This window comes from Canis aureus, chromosome 19 (assembly GCF_053574225.1).
Source record: "Canis aureus isolate CA01 chromosome 19, VMU_Caureus_v.1.0, whole genome shotgun sequence".
NCBI classification, from domain to species: Eukaryota; Metazoa; Chordata; class Mammalia; order Carnivora; family Canidae; genus Canis; species Canis aureus.
Window position 1 is genome coordinate 33,036,054 of NC_135629.1, and position 21,147 is coordinate 33,057,200.

Here is a 21,147-nt window from a genome sequence, read left to right on the forward strand (position 1 = left end):
GATATTATCCACCTTTTACACATGGACACCGGGACTTAGGGCCAGGGCCAGGAAGTGACGTACTGAACCCCCACAGCTCCAGCAGAGGTGGAGAGGCCGAGATGCATCTATAGAGCTAGAGGCATGACTGCACTTGAACAGCAGGGAAAGATGGCCTGATCAATGCATAGTTCTAGAAAACTTGCCCCAGGGGTACCTGCTGGCTCAATGGTTGAACTCATCTGCCTTTTGGATCAGAGCATGATTCCAGGGTCCTAGGATCAGGTCCTAGGATCGAGTCCTGCATAGGGCTCCCTGCAGGGCTCCCCTCTGCCTATGTCTCTACCTCTCTATGTCTCTCATGAATAAATAAATGAAATCTTAAAAAAAAATTACCCCAGGCCATACGAGAGTGAGTGCCTGTGTTAACCTTAAAAACAATAGAGCAAGTTATTTTACCAGCAAAATGAGGAATGGCAAGCTTGGGACACACAGGCTACAGCAAAGCATAGGCAAGCCTGGAGAACAAAGGAGAGGAATATTACTTGGTAGGGAAAAAGGAGGACATTGGGAGAGGCTGCTTTGAAGGAAAGTCTGTTAGAGTCAAAGTCTAAAGCAAGAGTTCAAGGTGGTGACGTTTCTCATCACCTAGGCTGTTGCCTGTCAGGGAGAAAAACTTTCCTGCCTTCTGCTGGGGCAGTAAAGTGAACTTCTTGCTGCCCAGGCATGTGGTGTAGGCTGCAACAGGAAGCTTGTGTGTGAGCACTCCCTCTTCAGGGCTTCCCGACCCCATGTCAATCGAGGTCTCCCTCTGTTAGTTTTCACACATGCATTCTACTAGCCTTTGAGTCCCCACCTTATTCAGTGCAAGTTTGTGTCCCAACCACAGTGTCTACTAAGACAGAGCACCTCAATCGCATAGATGCCATCTCAAAGTAGAACAGCCCGTCTTCCTGCAGAGCCAGCCCCCCGGCAGGGGCAGGAACAGCGCTGCACTCTGTGCCACTTGCCTGGAGAGACACACGGGCAGCTCTCTGCACTTCCTCCGGTGCACTTGCTGAATGCCAGTTGCCAGGGGCAAGGGAGCCCTTGACACATACCAAATATGTGGTCTCCTGTAGCGCACGTGAAATATAAAAATGGGAAGTTATGATTTCAGAACTTACTCAAGAGAACTAACAAACTGACCTTTGAAAAATAAAGCCGACTTGGCTGGAAGAGTAGTTGTCAATTTGTTTTTGACATTTGTTCCTTTACAGATATGACCCTTCAATTATTCATGCTTACCGGGTCCAAAATGGAATAATAATGACTTCTCTCGTCGGCCCTGCAAAACCTCTCAAGCAGTTTACATAGATTCTGAGTAAGAAAGACATTCAGAGGTGCTTGTGGAGTTGCCAGAATTGCAGAGAAATAACATCCTTGTACCTTTTTGATGGCAAGGTCACACAGGCTATTCCTTCATGAGCACCAGTTAATCTCCCACGAGACAGAAATAGGCAGCAGAGGGGATCCCTGGATGGCTCAGCGGTTTAGTGTCTGCCTTTGGCCCAGGGCGTGGTCCTGGAGACCCGGGATCGAGTCCCACATCTGGCTTCCTGCATGGAGCCTGCTTCTCCCTCTGCCTGTGTCTCTGCCTCTCTCTCTGTGAGTGTCTCTCATGAATAGAATAGAATAAAATAAAATATAATAAAATAAAATATAAAAAAATAAAAAAAGAAATAGGCAGCAGATGCTGATTTTAAAGCTGTAATATCCAAATTACTAGTCGAGAAATTAGGAGAACCTCATGGCTCTTTGAAGCTAAGCAAAGGGAGGGGAATCTGGCTGTGTGCTCTGGATCCAACAGAGTTCTCCCAGAGTCTTAGCTCCTGCCACACAGTTACTCGACATTCACCTAATACTCTGAATCTGAAAGCACTCTTCTGTAATCGCCTTACAGATACTATGCCTCCCTGAAAAACCATGGTATCCTCCAGTGCTTGACTTGGCACGTAGGACACAGTACAGGCTTCAGAAATATTTAGTGAGTGAATGCATGAGTCATCTGCATGTGGAAAACAGATGATTTGGTCTACTCTTTGGATCGTCCTTATATTTTCAAGATTTATTTAAGGTGCAAAGGATACCTTCCCCCCAAAAGCAATACTGGCAGTATTAACAGATGCCAGCGCCGGCCGTGTGCCCACGACAAGGTCAAGTTTTCCTGTATTACCTCATAATGGCTTTTCCCAAAACTCCCAGGCGTGAGGCTATGTTATGTCCTCCTGTACAGGCAAAGTTAAAGTCACAGCCTGGGTCACGGACCCACTGAGTGTGGAGCAGGACTCTGACCCAGGCCTGTCCAACCTGGCAGTCTGTACCCTTAACCCCCACGCTGCTATAGGACCACAGAATTCCCATTTAGGTCAATTAGAACCATACAACTGAAGTGTCCACTGCAATTTTTTTAATTTAGGAGTTCTCTTTCTTGAAGCTTTCTGGATAAAATAGTACTCTCTTTCAACCCACAGCATCCCCACCTCAGTGCTCAGCTCCTATGATGATTTATTAGTATTCATGACCGACTTGAATCCAGAGTCCCCACCCCTTCCCCTGTTAGGCAAGGAGTTGCCTTTAAAAGCTCTCAGATTAACCTTGGGGAAGGGAGATCTTTTCTTAATGCCGCTATCAGTCTCAGGGGTATCTTCTCTGCACAAAAGTGGTTGCGAGGTAGGGGGCTGGTAATCAACGTTCTCACTAGTATAAAGAGATGCCTTCCTTCTGGGAGTACTAGAAATGAGCCCAGTAGTAGAGAAGTAAACACATTGCTGGTATCTGAGGAGCTCTCTCTCTTATTCTAGAACCATCCCCAGCTATTTATTCCCCAGAAACACCTCAGAAAGGGTCCTAGTCCCGGGTGTGATTTCAGCTTCCCTTGCTGGAATTGGGATGCATTTTCCCCTAGATGCACTGTTCCCACCTTGCCTGAAATCAGGCCATTGAGACATTATGGGCTCTGTAGCCGTCAGAGCTCAGTAGTCTGTTTAGGGACTTCTCTGGGTGTGTTAAAATGCATTCAGAGTTGTAAGCCATGTATTTCCAAGTGCACAATTATTTTGTAGGTTCTTTTCTCAGCTTTATTGAGATAAAATTAACATGTAACATTGTGGAAGTCTCAGATGTGGCACTGTGTAAGTTTCACTGGATGCTTTGATATACACAAGCGCACATTTGAATCACAGCACATTTGTAAGTAGAGACTACCTGGAAGGAAGGAAATTGCACAAATTCCCAGTCTGTCATCCAAATCCTTCACCATGTTACTTCAGTGGCATTTTCCAGGTAAAATATACCCAGTGTTTTTGCAAAAGAGGTGACGTACTCATTTCCCAAATGAAACCTGAACTATAATCATGGCATGTTATTTGCCTTCCAAGAAACAGTATAGTTTTCTAATAGAAGAAAGTATCTTTTCATCCTTTTTATCCCATCCTTGGTCATTTATCTTTCCCTCATTTGAGGACACATATTTGCTGAAAACCCAAAATTCAGCAGTTCACGGGAGACTTTCTCGGGGTTTTGTGCAAGTTAATTTTGCCCTACTGTGAGCGGCATTAGTGGAAAAGTCTGCAAGCACATGGGGCTCAGCAGAATCTTATCTAAAATGTCATCTTTATTGATCCTAAGGCTGACTGTTTGGAATGGTGATCCCTCACCATTGAATTGTTTAAACAGTAGTGTATTAGTATGCACATAAAAATACAGTCAATCATTTCTCAAGATCTATAAGAGAGAAAATGCATTAACTTTTATAAAAAAAATTCTGGATAGCAGCGTCAGAAAATCGAAAATCAAGTGCAGTGTCTTGATTCAGAGATTTTAAATCTGATAAACCGATGCCGTGTTATTTGTTTTCAAGCTTGAAGACTCAGCCTGCGCATAAAGGTTTTCTATTATCTATGGTTAAAATGCAATAAATATAGATAATTAAGCATTTATATTAATAGACTTTCAAAAGGTGAACTGAAGGGATTATTTGCCTGAGCTAATCTAACAGAGGGGAGGGCAGCTAAATTTGCTGAATCTGGTTTGGCTCCATTGGTTCTTCTTCTGTTATTGCTGTTAACCAATTTCAAAGTGGATAAAGCTGGAAGTTTGTAAATAGATTATTATCTGAAAGGCAATTTTATTTCACTGGAAATGACTTTATTATGTGGAGAAGAGTAAAAATGTAATTTGGACCCCTGTCCAGATGCTCTTAGTCTTGTAGCAGAGAATGGTTTTATTTGTTAATTTGTCCTTTTAGAGTTTCTGTAGCCAGTCTTTAAATAGAGCAATTTAGCATTTTGGGGAAAAACAAACTCTGTACCATCCAAGAATATAATTGAAAATTACCCCATACCCATGCACAATAATTACCTTTCAAAACATTTCCCATTGCTTGACATCATAGTGGTAATTGCTTAATGATATTATAATTTCATTACGTAGGGATTACAATGGCTTAAGTGATGTAAATTGGAAGCTTTGAAAATTAAGTTATAATGAAAACAAAACCTTTTATGCAAGTTTAAAGCACTTATTTCAATGTAAAATTATACATAATGTCACCCAATTTTTGTATGAGTATCATTGTTGGTAGAGTTTTAAAATTCACCCGTTTAAAGCTTTAGTACTAAAAGCCACGAAACCTGCTTTAGTCCCATGGTTATAATGCATGAGGTTCCAGTTTTATAGTGATATGTATTGGAACGAATGCATTTATATAGCAGTTACTGCTTCAGTTTATATGCATTATGTAGCAAAACGCCTACTAATGAATTGGATCCACCTCGATCCCCTTGCAGTTCAGTGATAAAGACCCATGGCCCATTACAACTGTTATTTTCATCTCGAAAGATTCCTAACTGGTCGTAAAATGTATTGAGTCTTCTAACTTAATAGCGCCAGCTTAAAGTTTTATCTTTTTGGAAAGTACCAGCGCAGAGTGTGCTAAGCAGTTACATGGCAAGGAACTTACCTGCCAGAGGTCAGAATGTGTGGATTTCCCCCAATGTGTGGATGGAGTAAAAAGGAAGCATCGGACAGCAGACCCCTGAGATATGTAGACTCATGATCATTTACCTCTGTGATATGCGATTTTAACATTACACCTGATGGAAAAATTCTTTTTACTTTTTGAAAAATACATGACTTTTGGTTGTAAGAAATCTTTTTATTTAAAGAAGCATTAATTGCCATGTCCTTTATAAAACGAATTGGGGGCTTTGTATTTTGTTCAAATCCACTATTTCTTCTTTTGGTAGCAAAAAATCAAACAGGCGCAGTTTGGGGATAGGGAATAAGATACAAGCAAACATACCCCTCTTGTGTCTAACTCCGGTATCTTGGTATCTTACGTTTTTCGTGATGACATTTATAACAACATTTATTGAATATTCTCTGTGTGGAGTGTTACAGAGTATCTTACTTAGTTCTCCGAGGTACTATCATGGGTAGTTTTACTATCTTTGCATGTAAGACGGCTAAGGCTCAGAGTCCTGAATTATCCCCCTGTCCCACAGCTACGAAGTGGTGGAATGGGATTTGGACCCAGATCTGTCTGACTCCATTGTCTCGATGTCATGCTACCCATCTCTCTCTATAAAGCCTTATCTTAGGACTCTCAGCTTTGTCAGTGTTTCTATCCTGAGTGACTAAACAATTTATACCCTTTAGTTCATGATTGATTTCAATACTGTCATTATCCTTAATAGTAACAGTAACGATCATTTATCGAACAACTACTATGTGCACTGTGCTATGCATATTATCCAGTGTCCAATTTCATCTTCCACAAAACCCTATGAAATAGACATTGTTATTTGCATTTGATAAATAAGAAAATGAGGCTCCAGTGAAGCAAAATAACCCTAACTGCCCGGAGGTCGCTCGGGTAGGCAGTGACTGAGCTCCCCTGCATCCCGTCTGCGGGATCTGAGGGCCCACGGTTCTCTTGGCCACTCTGCAGTTGCAACTCCCATTCCCCACTCCCACCCCCGCCTCATTAGTCTTCAGTAGCTGCTTTTGTTTCATGTGTGAATGTCACATCCACACCTAGACATAGGACGGATTTAATAGACAGCATCGTCACATAGCAGGCACACATTAGTTACTTACTGATTCTGTTCTCTGAAGTAGCCCAAATAAGGGATGATGGATTGGATATGTGAAGGTAAAGGACATGCACACCCTCCTTTTAATGTGCAGAAGTGACCTAAAGGGGGTCATCTTCCATGAGGAACAGCCTCTTGAAAAGCATTCCCAACCTCTCCTACCTAAAGGAAGAAAGTGGAGGCAGGACCCTAGGGACTGCTCTTAAGGTAACAATAGAAAGGAAAGGAGAGGCAGCCTGCCTTCTCTGATTTTGTGTTCTTAATTAGAAACCTTGCAGGGTGCTCAGGTCAGCCACCACCATTAACGTGGTCATTAGCAAAGTCCTGTCACACTTCAAGGACATAAGCCACTGCAGCCAAGAGTTTCAGGAACTCATCAAAGGCACAGCAGGGATCATTGGATCTGGCCCTGCACAATAAAATCTCACACAAGTGGTGGCCCAGCGCCCCCCCTCCCGCTTCACCCTCCTCAAGGGCCACGTCCCATTTCCTGGTCAGCTCTACTGTTTAGAAATTTCTTCCTTGAGCTGAGCCAAAACCTGGCTCCTTGGAACTTTCCCTCACCAATCCTCTTGCTTCCTCCTGGAACCCCATAGAATCTTCTTTAGCTTCTCTCTTCATTTATCACCCTTTATGTACCTGCAGCCAAGAGGGCTGCTGTCACCTCAAAGCTTTGTCTTTTCTGGAGTTAATAAGCCCAGATTTTGCCTCTGCCCTCCCACATGGACTCTCTTTCTCTCATCTTTGATTTTTGAAGCATGAGAAATGAAATTTCTTTTGTTTCCAAGCCTGAGTTTTTTCAAATGTAGGACAATTTTTTTCACCCTCTTCTGCGTTTAAATTCCCATAATATCAGAGATCCCGACTGAGTGTGTTCGTTCCACCACCTTCTTAACAAAAGCAGGGCACCAGTATGGTAGAGAGAACACAGAACTGAGAGTCTGGAAACCCAAGGTCATCCCTGACTGACTCAGTCAGCAAGTGACCTCAGGTGAGCTGGTTAACCCTGCATACTTTGCTTCCCTCATCTGTCAAACAGGCCCTGTAATTCCTGCCTCTTTCAACAGAGGCTCAAGTGAGCTACTGCATGGGGAAGTGCTTTCTTTCTTTTCTTTTTTTTAAATGAGTTTTTTTTTTTAAGATTTTATTTATTTATTTATTTGAGAGAGAGCACGAGCACGGTGAGGGCCAGAGGGAGAAGCAGGCTCCTCACTGAGTGGGGAGGCCGCTGGGGGGCTCAATCCCAGAACTCCCGGATCATGACCTGAGCAGAAGGCAGGTGCTTCACCAGTTGAACCTCCGGGGCTCCCAGGGGAATTGCCTTCTACGCCATCGGGGTCTCCACCAGTTGAGATGTTGGCAAACAAGGCAGAGGTGTACCATTCCTCCATTAGCTCCACTTTTTAAGGACTGCTGGCCCTGCATGCAGCCCGTGAGAGAGTCAGCTGCTTTTGTGTTTTGCCCCAGTCCCTGCACGCTCCTTGAGAACAGGGCCTGCTTCTTTGACCAGCTCATCCCCAGCGCCTCACTCAGTGCCTGGTGCAGGGGCGATCGAGTTGTAGGTCTTTGGGTGGTCAGAGGAATGGCTGTGGTAGAATCTCAGACCCCGACTTCACCATCTTGGCCCCGCTCCGTGGGACTTAACTCGGGTTTGTCACTGTCCCGACAGGGTCCATGCACCAGCTTGCTCTGATTTGGAAAAGATGGAGTCCCACCACCTTCCCTTACTCTGGGCGATCACCCTTTTAATCATAGACTTTGTTCCACGATCACCCTTTCCAGACATATTCAGTATTGACTGAGCCTCTGTTTCGTGCCAGCCCTGTCCCAAGCCCACCACCCAAACCCTTGTGAAAGTAACCCTGGTGAGCTCATAGCCCCAGGGATTGGGTTTTCTCTAGTCCTTCATAGCCTGGCTAAGGAGGAGGGAGGGGTGTTAGCCTAATCACCCTCCTTCCTGAGCCTACTCTGATCCTTTCCACTCAGGAAAGTCTTCCCTCCTGGCTTCTGGGCTCCTATTACGTGGTTTTCAGAAGTACTCAAGAGGCACTGGCTTGCTGGTGATAGCATCAAGCACATAAGCACTTAGCACAACACTGGGCACAGAAAGATCTTAGTAGAAAGATCTTAGTAGAGCAGGTTTTTTTTTTCATTCCATGCCACGTGTTGGAAACCATGTGTTGGAAACTCGCTCAGCACTCAGGCAGCAGGAGTTCCTCCAAACTGTCTAAATCATGGTCACAAGAGAAAAATGAAGCCATGTCCATGTTACTAGCAAACTTGACAAAACTTCCTACCTCTAATAAAATTGCACATCGCATCACCTGATGGTTTTCCATTGGTGTTCTATGCTTTGTGCACTTGTGTTCCTAAACATTATCGTTTTAATTCCAGTTTACTTGGTAGCATTTTTAGGGTGCACTCATACAGCTCTGGCCCACAACGAAGTCTGCAGCTGTCACCCTCAAGTCTTGAATCCCACTCCTATATCCCTGATCCTGTTCATCCCTGGGCCCTGCCCCTTCCTTCTGGCCCTCCCTGCCCATTCCCACACTCAGCTTTTCTTGTCCCTTTCCAGTGAAGCAGGCCGTGTACGGAGTCCACACATCTGCAGTGCTCCTCCATCCTGGCCTCGATGTTCACCCTCAGAGTGAGCCTCTCCCAGGAGGGCTGGAGGTTCCTGCCTCCTTGCCCTTCCTGCTCTTGCACGATTCAGGAGCTCCAGGCCTGACAGGCAGCTAATGTGTCTGTGGTTCCCCTCCCCGCAGGTGAAGAAGACCCAAGTGTGGAGGAGGATGAGGAAGTGCTGACTCTGCTGTATGATCCGTGTCTGAACTGTTACTTTGATCCCCAGACGGGGAAATACTACGAGCTGGTGTGAGGTGACCCCGCTTCAGGGCCCAGAATGGCCATGTCCAGGTGGGCCCACAGGATCCAAAGCAAGTGAGAGAAATGAAGTTATTTTGTAAATAACATTCAATGTTAAGGATACCTCCATTTTTTTTTTGTAGATGCGTGTGATTTTTTGGCAGTGAAGGAATTAATACAGAGACAAGATTTTAGGACTTTGCATTGGTTCTTACTGCTTATTAGTTCTCACCCTATCTTTTTTTTATTGCCTTTATCTTATGGAAGCAAATTAAGAGTTATTAATTCAAACTTTTTGCAGTGTTAATCTGTAAATGATGGCTTGATACACAGAAATGTATTCTTGTTTAATAAGATATCTGGGTACCTTTATTACCTATTTGTATTAAAAATAAAGTATGATGGGCAAAAGAATACTTTTTAAACTGCCTCCGTTTATTTACCTTGCATTCCTTACAAGAATATTCCAAGATAATACTTACCTTCCTTAGACTCTTAGAAAAGGAAACACTGTGGACTGGTCAGACTTTATGATTGCATTTTTGTTAGCACAGGCCCCACTGTTCTGTTTCATTAAGGTTCATCCAGAGTTTGCCAAGGATCACAATATTGCTAATCACTTAAGCTGCTTAGTACTGTGCTGTGCTTTTTTTGTTTGGGGGTTGTTGCGTTTGTGTTTTTTTGTTTTTACCAATTATCTCTGAATTCTAATAATGTGATCCAGATCTAGCTCCATGGATCCAGATTTAAGAAGTTACCCATTTGAACACCCCACACACCTCACCACTTCTGTGACTTGACCGGAGAAATGGAGGAGGCTGTCACTGTAACTCTACTTGCTGCGTCACAAGGAAAAAATCATGCACTTCCTGAGTTCGAGGAGATGGCCTTGAATTGTGTGCCAAGTGTATTAATATTGAGCTCAAGGAAGTACTTATATTAGCTGGAATATTTTGTTATTTAATAAAGATTTTTTAATAAAGAAGAGTACCATTGGAAATGAAAAATTACTGGTGTACAATTGGATTTAATGGCAGTACTATAATTTCATTTAATGTTGCTTGATAGAGGAAATAAGAGCTCTTTTTTCAGGAATAGATTTGGGCTCCTGTTCAAGGGATCATACATTATTTAGAACCATGTGTCTGTTTGATAAGCTTTTAATCCTACTGTTCACAGAGCGTACCTTTGTTAGGAATTTTTCCCCAAGATGTTCATACTTACAAAATGCAAACAAATAATGGATGTTTCAGAAAGCTATAGAATGATAAAATAGACTATCTTGGTTATGACCTTGAAGATTGGAGTAGGACCTAGAGAGCCTTGAACCTGCTTTAGTCCATCTCAGGACCATCCACATAAATAGGGGAGTTGACTATAGGTCTGTGCTAGTTAAGACGTGTAGCCACAAATATCAAAAACACCGTGAGCTAAAAATACTTGATACAAGAGTACCTCATGAGCCCCAAAACAGAATGCTACAAGCCTCCATGTGGATTTGAGCTAGGACCTTAGAAAAATGTGTTTGGATTCTTAAATTGCAAATAGCAAACACCCTTGATCTCAGAATTCAAAAACTTGTTGAACAATCAGACCCCAGAAGGCACAGCAATCTAGCCAGCCCAGGGATCCTATAGCAGAAACTCATAGTTTCTCCCAACAGTGGTCACCAAAATGACAGTGCCACCTTTTCTGCCTTGAGTCTCTGCTCAAGGAGCAAGGCTGGTAGGCTTGACTTGTCAGTTATTCCCAGGACCACATGGAATGGGAGTAAGATAGTCCCTGAAGAATAAGGCACGGCTAACAAAATGAGGAGGGATGCCAAGCAAGCAAAAACAACAGATGTCTACTTTGGGAGTCTAGAAGCATTGTTTCTGCCACTCACCTCTGATTTGTTTGCAAAATGAATTATCTCCCCCATAATTCTCAGCTACTTAGTCTACCTGCCAGTACATTCAGCCATTCCACACCCATATATCCAACCATGAAGAAATATGAATTCTGGATTTCAATTCAAAAATCCCAGACTTGGCATTCTGTTTGACCACTTTGGTCCAATGATCACCAGAACCCTCTGATGTGGATGGGTTTCTCATGAACCAAGTAAACACTCCCAAAGGTATCTACCATGGCCTCTTATTATCCACTTCTTACATTATATTTGTCCTTTTTTAAAGGAGTAGCTTCATTTCTGTTGAGGTGATTTTTTTTTAAGATTTATTTATTAGAGAGAGAGAGAGCACACACAAGTCAGATAGGGGCAGATGGAGAGGGAAAGAAAATCTTAAGCAGACTCCACACTAAGCATGGAGCCCAATGCAGGGCTCAGTCTCACAACCCTGAGGTCATGACCTGAGCCAAAATCAAGAGTCAGGTGCTTAACTGACTGAGCCATCCAGGTGTCCCTATCTTAAGGCCTTTTTTTTTTTTTTTTTTTTTTTAATGATAGTCACACAGTGAGAGAGAGAGGCAGAGACATAGGCAGAGGGAGAAGCAGGCTCCATGCACCGGGAGCCCGACGTGGGATTCGATCCTGGGTCTCCAGGATCGCGCCCTGGGCCAAAGGCAGGCGCCAAACCGCTGCGCCACCCAGGGATCCCCTTAAGGCTATTTCTACTGAAGAGTTGAAAACTAAAAATAGATATGCTTCATACATAATTTTAAACCAAAATGGAACAGCCAATTAACTTAGCAATTCATTGACTGGGCTGTACTGCTTCACTGGTCATCAAATTTTGCTGCATATTAGAATCTCCTGGGAAGTTTATAAAACTATCGATGCCTAGGTTGCATCTCCAGAGAGTCTGATTTAATAGGTCTCAGGTGCAACCTGGGCATTGGAAATTTTTTAAACCCCCTGGCAATTCTAATGTGCCATAATGCTTGAGAACCACTGCTAGAGATCAGATCCAACGTGATGAGAGGACAGAAGATTTGTCTGATGGCAGATGTATCGGTAGGGAAGAGTTGATTAGTTTCCACTTTCAGGACCTTGATTTCTACCTTTCCAATTAAATGTGTATGGAATGTCATATCTGAAACCATTACAGATGGATCCTGGAAAAATAGGCTGATGCACTATGAGAATATATTTTAAAGATAATTTGGTGTCCGTTTTGGGACTGACTCAGTTTGTTTCATATATATTGGGATGCAACTTAACAAGTGACTTTAAGTCTTTAGTCTCTAAATTATTATTTAATTACTGAACCTAGGTAATGAGAATCATGGAAAAACAACAGTCAGCTAATATGTGACATCAGATCAATGATTTAGCTTCCCTGGCAATTATAATTGCTCTCTCCAATTAATTTAATTTTATATTATATTAAAGGAAAATACTGGCATATGCAAAATACACAGGCACTTTTGCATAATAATTTGCCCTATTGTGTTTCTCCATATTTTTAGATTAGCTTCATTTAAATCCGTCATTTCAACTATATCTTGACTTTTTTTTTTTTGAAGTGCAAACTGTGTTTAATAACCAAGGATAGTGCAATCACAGATTGTTCAACCTGCAGGACAATTAATTAAAAGAACTAATTTTAAAGTTGCCCTTTGGCTTTAATTAAAGATCTAGCTGCTGAAAGTTTCTGGACTACTGGGGGTGGGGGGAGACAGTTGAGTGACAGCAAATACAGTACTAAAACCAGCTTTAATCCAGATTGCCCCTGTGACTCTCAACCTTCAATCAGAGGGGCCAGAATAATGAGGATTTAGAAATCACCGATCCACACACGGTTGCATTACAGGATTTCTATTTCATACATCATTCCTTTTGCACTCCAGAGAAGTTGGTCATGAAGAGAATTCAAGCAAATCTTATCTTCCCTTTTTCTCCCATTATAAAAGTTGAGGTAGAATCATCTAGTTGGGCCTAGAAAGGACAATCAAGATTATTTCTTTAAACTCTGATTTTATAATGGAGAAAAGTGAGATTCAGTTTAGGAAGTTAATTGTCCAAAGGTTCTCAGCTGCAGAAGGGAAAATGGAATCCATGACTCCTCACTTCCAACCCAGTTCTGTTCCCACCCTGGGGAAATTAAAGTGAAGATTCAAATGACAGAATCAGGTGGATATCACAGACACTGTACAGTGGTCTCCGGAGGACACTGGTGCCCTCTCAGAAGCTTGGGCCCTCTGACTCCTTCTCCGTTGCTCTGTACAGATTCTTTCTTCCCTCCATTGTCAGCCTTTACACTTCGAGGATCAGCGTTTCCCAAAATGTGTTTCAAGAAACAAATGCTATTCAATGTCAATAAGCTTTATGAGCTTGGGGAAGAAGCTCATGGTCAAACAATGTTGGGTAATACTGGAGAAGCAGAAATGGTCATTTGTCTTATCTGGAGAAGTAAGTTCTCAATGGCTTTAAAATAAATTAACATGAAGAAAGAATGTCCAAGCAGGAGTGGAATATATAGCACGTCTTAAATTTCTTTGTCCTCAGAACCCCTTTGCAATAGAACATCTCAAGGGCCTTATCCACCCACAGAAGCTCCTTTAAGAAATGCTACAGAAGATGACCTTCCACCTCTGCAGGCGTGTGAGCCCTGACCTCCACCACAACTCCCAGAAATGTGTGTCCCCAAGTTGGTGAGTTGGTTGGGAGAGTACGTGTATACTGTTTGGTGATGGCAGTGGGTTTTTTGCTTTTTGTTTTTGTTTTGCCCAGATATTTCACTGATCCCTGACCACACTATTATTATTCTTCACACCCACTGTTCATCTAAAACAGGGTATGCTGGCACCTGAACTTCCTTAAGTCAGAGACTTTGGTCACCTAAGATGGAGAAATTTCTTTTCTCATGTTTTAAATCCTACAAACTTATGACTGTAGGTAATACAGTTAACTTAGACAAAGGATAAATCTAAGCTAAAGTTCATTCATCATGAATATTGGAGCTTTAGATCTTAACAAATATTTTGGTTCTGGTTTGGGTGGTTTTAATATAATTTAAAATCACATTAAGTCAAAGTTATTTGACTTATAAGAATTAAATAACCAATAAACACGGGCCACAGATAACACTAATTTTTACTGATGACATATTCTTCTGTAGTTAATCACCTGTAACCCTGGGAAGCATTACAGAAGTGAAGTGTGGGAAATGGTATCGATCGATTTTCATCAGTCCAACTTATCATTGTCAATGTTGGTGCTGAACCTGGCAACATGTAAGCATATAAACTCGCTCCTGGTAGTAATAAGTATTGCTGATATTTCAACCTGTAGATCAGGGGGAAATTATCTTTAATTTCCTGTAAAGGGTACTTGCAAAGGCATGGCGGTAGGAGGGAGGGTGCCCCTGGGACCTTAATAATTGAGATAAGCCCAATCATCTAGGCGTATTTGGCTTACGAAATCCAGGAGGGGAAATCATTCTTTGTTTATTTCTGGTAATGGGCCATTCTGAATTATAATTTCAATTAATGATGGAGTTTTAATAATCCATAAATAAATCATGAGATGGGATTAAAACCATTTCCAGTTTTGCTTTAGAGCTTCCTAAACTCAAGATTATCTTAATTAAAGAAAATCAATCAAAATCCCACTCTCTGTTTATCCGGCTACATGCAGAAGTGCTTCATACATTTCAAAACCTGGAAATTTACAAACTTTTTAGCCAACACAATTGAAAAGAATTTTCTTTTTCCTTTAAAACCTGGTCAAAGAAATTAATAGCATCTTATTGTGGGTGAATTCTAGTAAGCAGAATATCTTTTCACCCTTAATTCTTGTCTTCTCTTTGACCTTTGATATCTAAATATTTCTAAAATTCGTGTAGGTGTTAGGTCTCACAATATACTTCTAATACCTTTCAGGTCACTGATTTCAAAACATTTTAATTCTTTTAGGTCAGGTAGTTTTCAAGAACATCTGCCATTTTCAAAAGAAATTTGATTTAAGAAAAAAATCATAGCTTCTTTTGTTAGCTAACAGTAAGGACCTATGGATGCTTCAAAGTCCAGATAAACAGAAAAAGAACTGGGGTGCCTGGGTGGCTCAGTCAGCTAGGCAGCTGCCATCAGCCCAGGTCATGATCCTGGTGTACTGAGATCCAGCCCCATGTCCAGGCTCCCTGCTCAGCGGGAAGTCCGCTTCCCTCTCAGCCCTCCTCCTGCTCTCTCATGCATTCTCTCAAATAAATAAAATCTTTTAAAAAGAAAGAATTAATTCCAGAGATTCCTGTTATAATTTGCTCTGATCAGCAAGTGCATTTCCCTGTTAATACCTATAGCCTTAATTCAAAAAGGATATCACTGCTTGCATTTCTCTTATAATTTCTGAGATTCCTTTCCATGTTTTACCAATTGTCAACTTTCCATGAAATCTGAAAACTCAACCAGCTTCACGTTACATCGTTTTGGGAGTATAAAAAATGCTGCTACCAGGGTCCAGCCCCAGGCATTCCTACCTTCCTGGCCTGGGTTGTGACTTGGGCATGGCAGTTTCAGAGAAGCCAAGGCTGAGAACCTCTGGCCTAACTCATTCTCATTTCTTGCTTCTAACCTCTCTCCTTTACTTCCTGTGGTGCCAGATTGAGCAGTTTGAAAATTCCCAAGGGCATACAGTGTCAGTGACATTTAATAGTTTCAATCAACAAACCATCATTTGATGGATTTCATCTGTGGGCCATCCAATAATGTTCTAACAACTTGCTTTAGCTTCACGTGGTTGACGAACACTAGAATGGAAAATATGGCTTGTTTTGTTTTGTTTTGCTTCATGCTATCTAGTGTACATTTCAAGCTAAACCACTCATTCCTCTTTCCTGGCTCAGATTATATGTTATGTTAATGAACATATCTGGGTTCCAACTTCCAAGCCAACAAAGGAAGAATATCAAGCAACTGTGTAAGTGATTAGAGCCCCTGTCTTAGGCTATTGGAAAACAGTTACATGTGTGCATGTGTCTGAGTGTGTATTTTATAACTGCAATCCATCAGTTCACAAAACCATTGATGAATTGGTATCATCAAGTTAAATACTGTTAAGAACTTTTGGAGTCTTTCCATTTATAGTAGCTCTCAGTGAGTCAGATGTATTTTTCTTTCATATAAAAATAGAATTTTTTCCCAAACTGAGCAAAGATGTAGAGCAGTGCCTTTCAATTTTCCTGTATATATGGCATACTTCTAAATATGAGACTACAGGAGAGGCCCTGGGAATTTAAAAATGTGCTTAAATCACTCCCTTAAGAGTCATAAGTCTTTTGTAAAGTCTGTTTGTACACAGCTTTGAATGGGAGGTATTTTGTGCTAATAAGGAATTAAGACAACTACTGACTAGTGGGATGATAAGTGCAGAACAGAGAGGGAGAGAAGGGGAGGGGACTGTAAGAAAGCAGGTTAAGAAACCAGAAAGCCTTCCTACCAAGTCAGAGGGGATTTGGAGGAACTCCTGCCCCAGGATCTTTGCAGAATGTAAATGGAGTGAGACTGTGGCTTAGTTTTTTGAGACTATTTATTTATTTGTTTAATCTGGGGACAGTTTGACCCCGGCATTCTGGCAAACATAGAGACATACAAGATGCAGATAAATGAGGTACCTATGGAAAAGCACTTAGTACAAAGTGAGCATTCAGTAAATGTTTGCTGTTGTGATTATTATGTATACCTGGGCCTAGTCAACAACAGGCTCTCAGATTTGGACCTCTGGTGATATACATGTCTGTGGCATTATGCCCAACAGTATGAATGGTACCTATATACTTTTATCTGTGTAAGCTAGAATTTCATATAAGACAAGGTTTAAAAAATTTTCTCAGTACTCTGAAAGAATAGGAGTATCAATTTCATGCAATAAGCCATAAAGAAAACTATCTAAGAATTGGAGGAAACACCGTTGACACTGATTAGAGATTTAATGCCCGGGGCTATGTTCCTGTAGTTAGAAAATGGACACTCCAGAAATTCTTCAAAGCTGTATTTATTCAATATTTGTAATAACTTGGATCTGACCCATATAGAAATTATCGACTCTACTATGAATTTTCAGTCTTCCTCCTTCCTCCCTTCCAAATCAACGGCTCCTTTTCAAAACAAAACTTCAGGAATGATCAATTTCAAGCCAAGCAGCTCATATATCTTAAAGGTTTTTACTTGTACTCTTCATAATGTGGTGTGGATTATTCCAAGCTGTTTTTCTAGCTCATCTCATTTCACCTGTCAATATACATTTTATCTTAGGGCATGTGAAAAGAATTTGAGGTAATAAATCGCATTTGTTTCAACAGAGTCTGTAATCCAGATTTTGTATAATTTCAGTTTGGCTTTCTTCTCCTTAGGCTAAATTAATGAGGTTTTTCTAATATTTGGGTAAATTCTGTAAAGAAGTAAAAGAAATCATTGGTTCCCATTGTGCCTCTCATTACTCTTTTGGAAGGTCAGCCATCATCCACAAATGTCTCTCCCCATATTTCTGTCGAGAATTTCATCACAAACTATAGACCCAGAACAGTCCACCAAAGAAATAGCAACACCTTCAAAGCCCAGGGTCCCATTCCTTTTGGTGGCATTTGCTGCCTTCCACAACAATGAAGGAGAAGAGGAGGGAAATTCACAACCCTTACCCCCTGCCGTGGCTGTTTTCCCCACGGCTTTCATACCATGTTGGGTGTTAGAAACCTGTTAGAGAAGACTTTTTCCTCCTCTCTTTACTCTCCTGTTAATTCCAGCACCATCAGGTTTTATTGCCATTTCCAATATCAAGCTGTAAAGAAAAGAAAAAAGAAAAGAAAAGAAAAGGTATCCATCAGCTTCTAAAACACTGCACAGTCTAAAACACTGTAAATTTCTCATGCTTTCTGGAAGTTATCATGTCATCCGCATAAAGTGATAAAGGGCATTTAAAGCATCCTTTGATTCATCCTAGGCCACCCGAAGCTCTGGTGTCTCTCTGCCACATGGTCACATTCCATAACCATCTACATCTTTATCAAACAAGTACTGCTTCAGGTTTATATGCAAAACTCAATGGTTTTTAAAATGCATTCTTATGGTATTCTTATAGCATTTCTACTGACCTGAACTAGACAAATACCATCAGATTCCATATCAAAGGGAAAATTATCCTTTCTTTTTTTCATCTAACCTAAGGATTCATTCGGGTAGGCTTTGGACTGTGACCTGCTCAGTGCTTTGTTCTGCCCCAGAAATTCCATTATCACGGGGTGCAAACAACTCTCTTGGCAATTGTCCTCATCACCTGGATCGTCATCACTACGACGATTTCTCGAGCTCTCACTGTGTTCCCAAGCATCTCATTTAAGGCTCAGAACAGCTCTTTGAAGTAGGCATTAGTCCACTTTGTAAATTAGGAAACTGAGGCCCCACAGGTTGGCGAACTGCCCAGAGCGAGGATGCAGGGATCTCTCAGGTGTGTGTGTGGTGGGGGAGAGGGGGACAGTCCTCTGAAGTCACAGCCCATGACCCAACTGTAGGCGGTCAGTTTTGCCAGGGCCGCACTCTGTATGGCTCGTGAGGAGAGGAAAGTTAGTGAAAGGGAATAATAAAGGGAAAGGAGAGAAAATGAGTGAAAATATCAGTGAGGGTGACAAAATATGAGAGACACCTAACTCTGGGAAATGAACAAGGGGTAGTGGAAGGGGAAGTGGGCGGGGTGTTGGGGTGACTGGGTGATGGGCACTGAGGGGGGCACTTGGTGGGATGAGCACTGGGTGTTATGCTATATGTTGGCAAATTGAACTCCAATAAAAAAAATTTTTTAATTTTAAAAAAATTCAAAAAAAAAAAAAGGAAAGGAAAGTTGTTCATCCTGACCCTGCTTAGTGGCTACCTCCACGGTTGCAGCTTGAGAAACAGTTTTCCTGTTTATCCGTTGCATTGTATACTTAAAAAAAAAAAAAAAAAAAAAAAAAGTCTATGCTAAAAAAAAATTTCTAGGTCTGTGAGAAATTTAATATATATGCATTTTAAGATTAGCGATAGTTTTGCACAGTAGAAGCAGTCCTTCCTGTTATTTACACGTTTTGTAAAGGAAAATGTTAGCCAAGGCATGAAGGTATCACTTCAAAAATCTGCTTCTTCTCCACAAGGCATTCTTCTCATTCTTCTCGTCCCCCTGGTGTTTCTATAGTAACCTGGCACCCTCAGCTACCACCTTTCTGTTGGCACTCAAAGATCATTTATAGTCAGTCCTCCGCTTTTTCTGAAATGCACCCTCTAATTCATAGCACAGCAGATAGTGTGTAAGTTTAACAGGACCCGAAGCATTTCTTATCTTGAGTTAAACTCACATGTTCAGAGGAGAGAAAATCTCAGGAAATGTGGTATTGTAGGATTCAGCTTTCAGCTTCACAACTAATAAAAAGAACCAAGTTGGGATCTGGGGAGTCAACCTAGGGTCCTTCGTGCCCGTTACCTTCTGCTTCTTTCATGATGAAAACTGTAACTGACCAGGGATACAATCACATCCCAGAAAGGAAAGTTTCAGAAACTTATCTTTTCTAAAGTCAGTCTTTGGGGTTGGTTTGTTTGTTTCCTAAAAAGCCTCTAGTTCTCGCTTCTCCAGAACCGGATTGACAAGGCTTTTTTGACACATTAACAATCAAATAAAGTCTATATTCAGGACTTGTCATGACAGAAGCAGAAGAGCCCCTCTGAGCTGGGCTGCATGATCACAAAGGCATTTGCATCATCTCCAAGTGGGGTTAGACACACGCTCGCAAGGACACCCCACAGCCTCCAGCAATGAAAGTGGTCATCCTTCATCTTCAAAATGAACTCACACTACTGAACCACCTCAGTTACAGTGTATGGTGAATTACTTTTTAAAACATAAACTACATTCTATGAATATCTCAGTTACATTGCATTTGTCATTTGGGAAGATTGAAAGAGTTAATACATGAAACGTAAACATTCAAAATTCACCAAACCAGCTCCATTCATGATCTTTCTCCAGCCATATTCTCCTTTAGCTCAACCAATAATAAACCCATCCTTCTGGTTGCTGAGACCAGAAAACCTAAAAGCAAACTTGCTTCTCCCCTTTCTCTCACACTCCACTTTTGGACCATCAGGAATCCCACAGGTCTTATCTCCAATATATCCAGAATCCAACTACTTCTCACCATGCTCACCACTATCACCCTGGACCAATACCATTATCCTCTCTTACTGTTCTGCTTTCTTCAACCATTGCCCCAGCACCCCACCATCAATTTATTCTCAACATGGCAGCCAGAGTCAGCCCCTAGAAATATGACATATCAGGTCATCTGCTCAAAACTTTCCAGGGAATTTTATTTCTAATAATGGTGGACTAATTTGGTACAGACCAAGCTTCCCATTGGAAACCACCAAGGAGCCTCCAAAAATTTTTTTTTTCTTTTGCCTTATTCAATTCAGGCTGCTATACCAGAATACCATAGAATGGGTGACTAGAACAACAAGCATTTATTTCTTATAGTTCTGGAAGCTGGGATAAGATCAGGATACTGGCAGATTCAGTGCCTTTTGAGAGCTCTTCCTGGTCCACCCACAACTATCTTCTTTCTGTAATTCTCACAGCAGAGAAAGACCCCCTCCATCCTCTTATCATAAGGCCTCATGACACCAATCTTACCCCCATGACCTTATCCCTTCTAAAGGCCGCACCTCCAGTATCATCACACTGGAAATCAGGGCTTCACACTTGTGGATTTGGGGAAGACACAAACATTTAGTCCATTGCAAAAAACAAATAAATTCAGTGATATATATAAAAAGGAATAAACCCAACATCATGATGAAGTCAGAGTTACTCAAAGAATGTGAGTTTGGTTTAATATTCAAAAATCAATCAGTTTAAGTATATTAACAAGAAAAAACGATCTAATCACTTTGATACAAAAATGCATTTGATAGAATTCAACATTCATTGATGATAAAATCTCTTAGAAACTAGAGATAGAATTTCTATAATCTGATATACAAAACAAACAAAAAGCAGCAAAACTCTCAGTGTTGAAATATAGAAAGATTTCCCCTTGATATTGAGAGTGTCACAAGAATGCCCAGTATTATCACTTCTATTCAACATTGTCCTGGTAGTCCTGGTAGTCTGAACCAGAAAAAGAAATAAAAGCCATATATGTTGGAAAGGAAGATACAACTTTGTCATTATTTGCAGATAACACTGTTGTAGTCATAGAAA

General features: G+C 41.3%; 1 protein-coding gene across 25 annotated transcripts in view; it reads left to right on the forward strand.

Moving 5' to 3' along the window:
* Window positions 1-13,453, forward strand: part of CFAP20DC (CFAP20 domain containing) — a 261,970-nt gene extending 248,517 nt beyond the window's left edge. For 22 of the 25 annotated variants that reach the window (XM_077858281.1, XM_077858282.1, XM_077858274.1 and 19 more), the window contains one exon: window positions 8,885-9,398. In XM_077858281.1, the coding sequence (XP_077714407.1) occupies window positions 8,885-8,997 (113 nt within the window). In that variant the 3' untranslated portion in view covers window positions 8,998-9,398. Of the gene's footprint in view, window positions 1-8,884; window positions 9,399-9,708; window positions 9,992-13,434 lie in introns of those variants that run through there. The other 3 variants (XR_013357811.1, XR_013357810.1, XM_077858275.1) reach the window with 3 other exon arrangements.
* The last annotated feature ends 7,694 nt before the right edge of the window (window positions 13,454-21,147 follow it).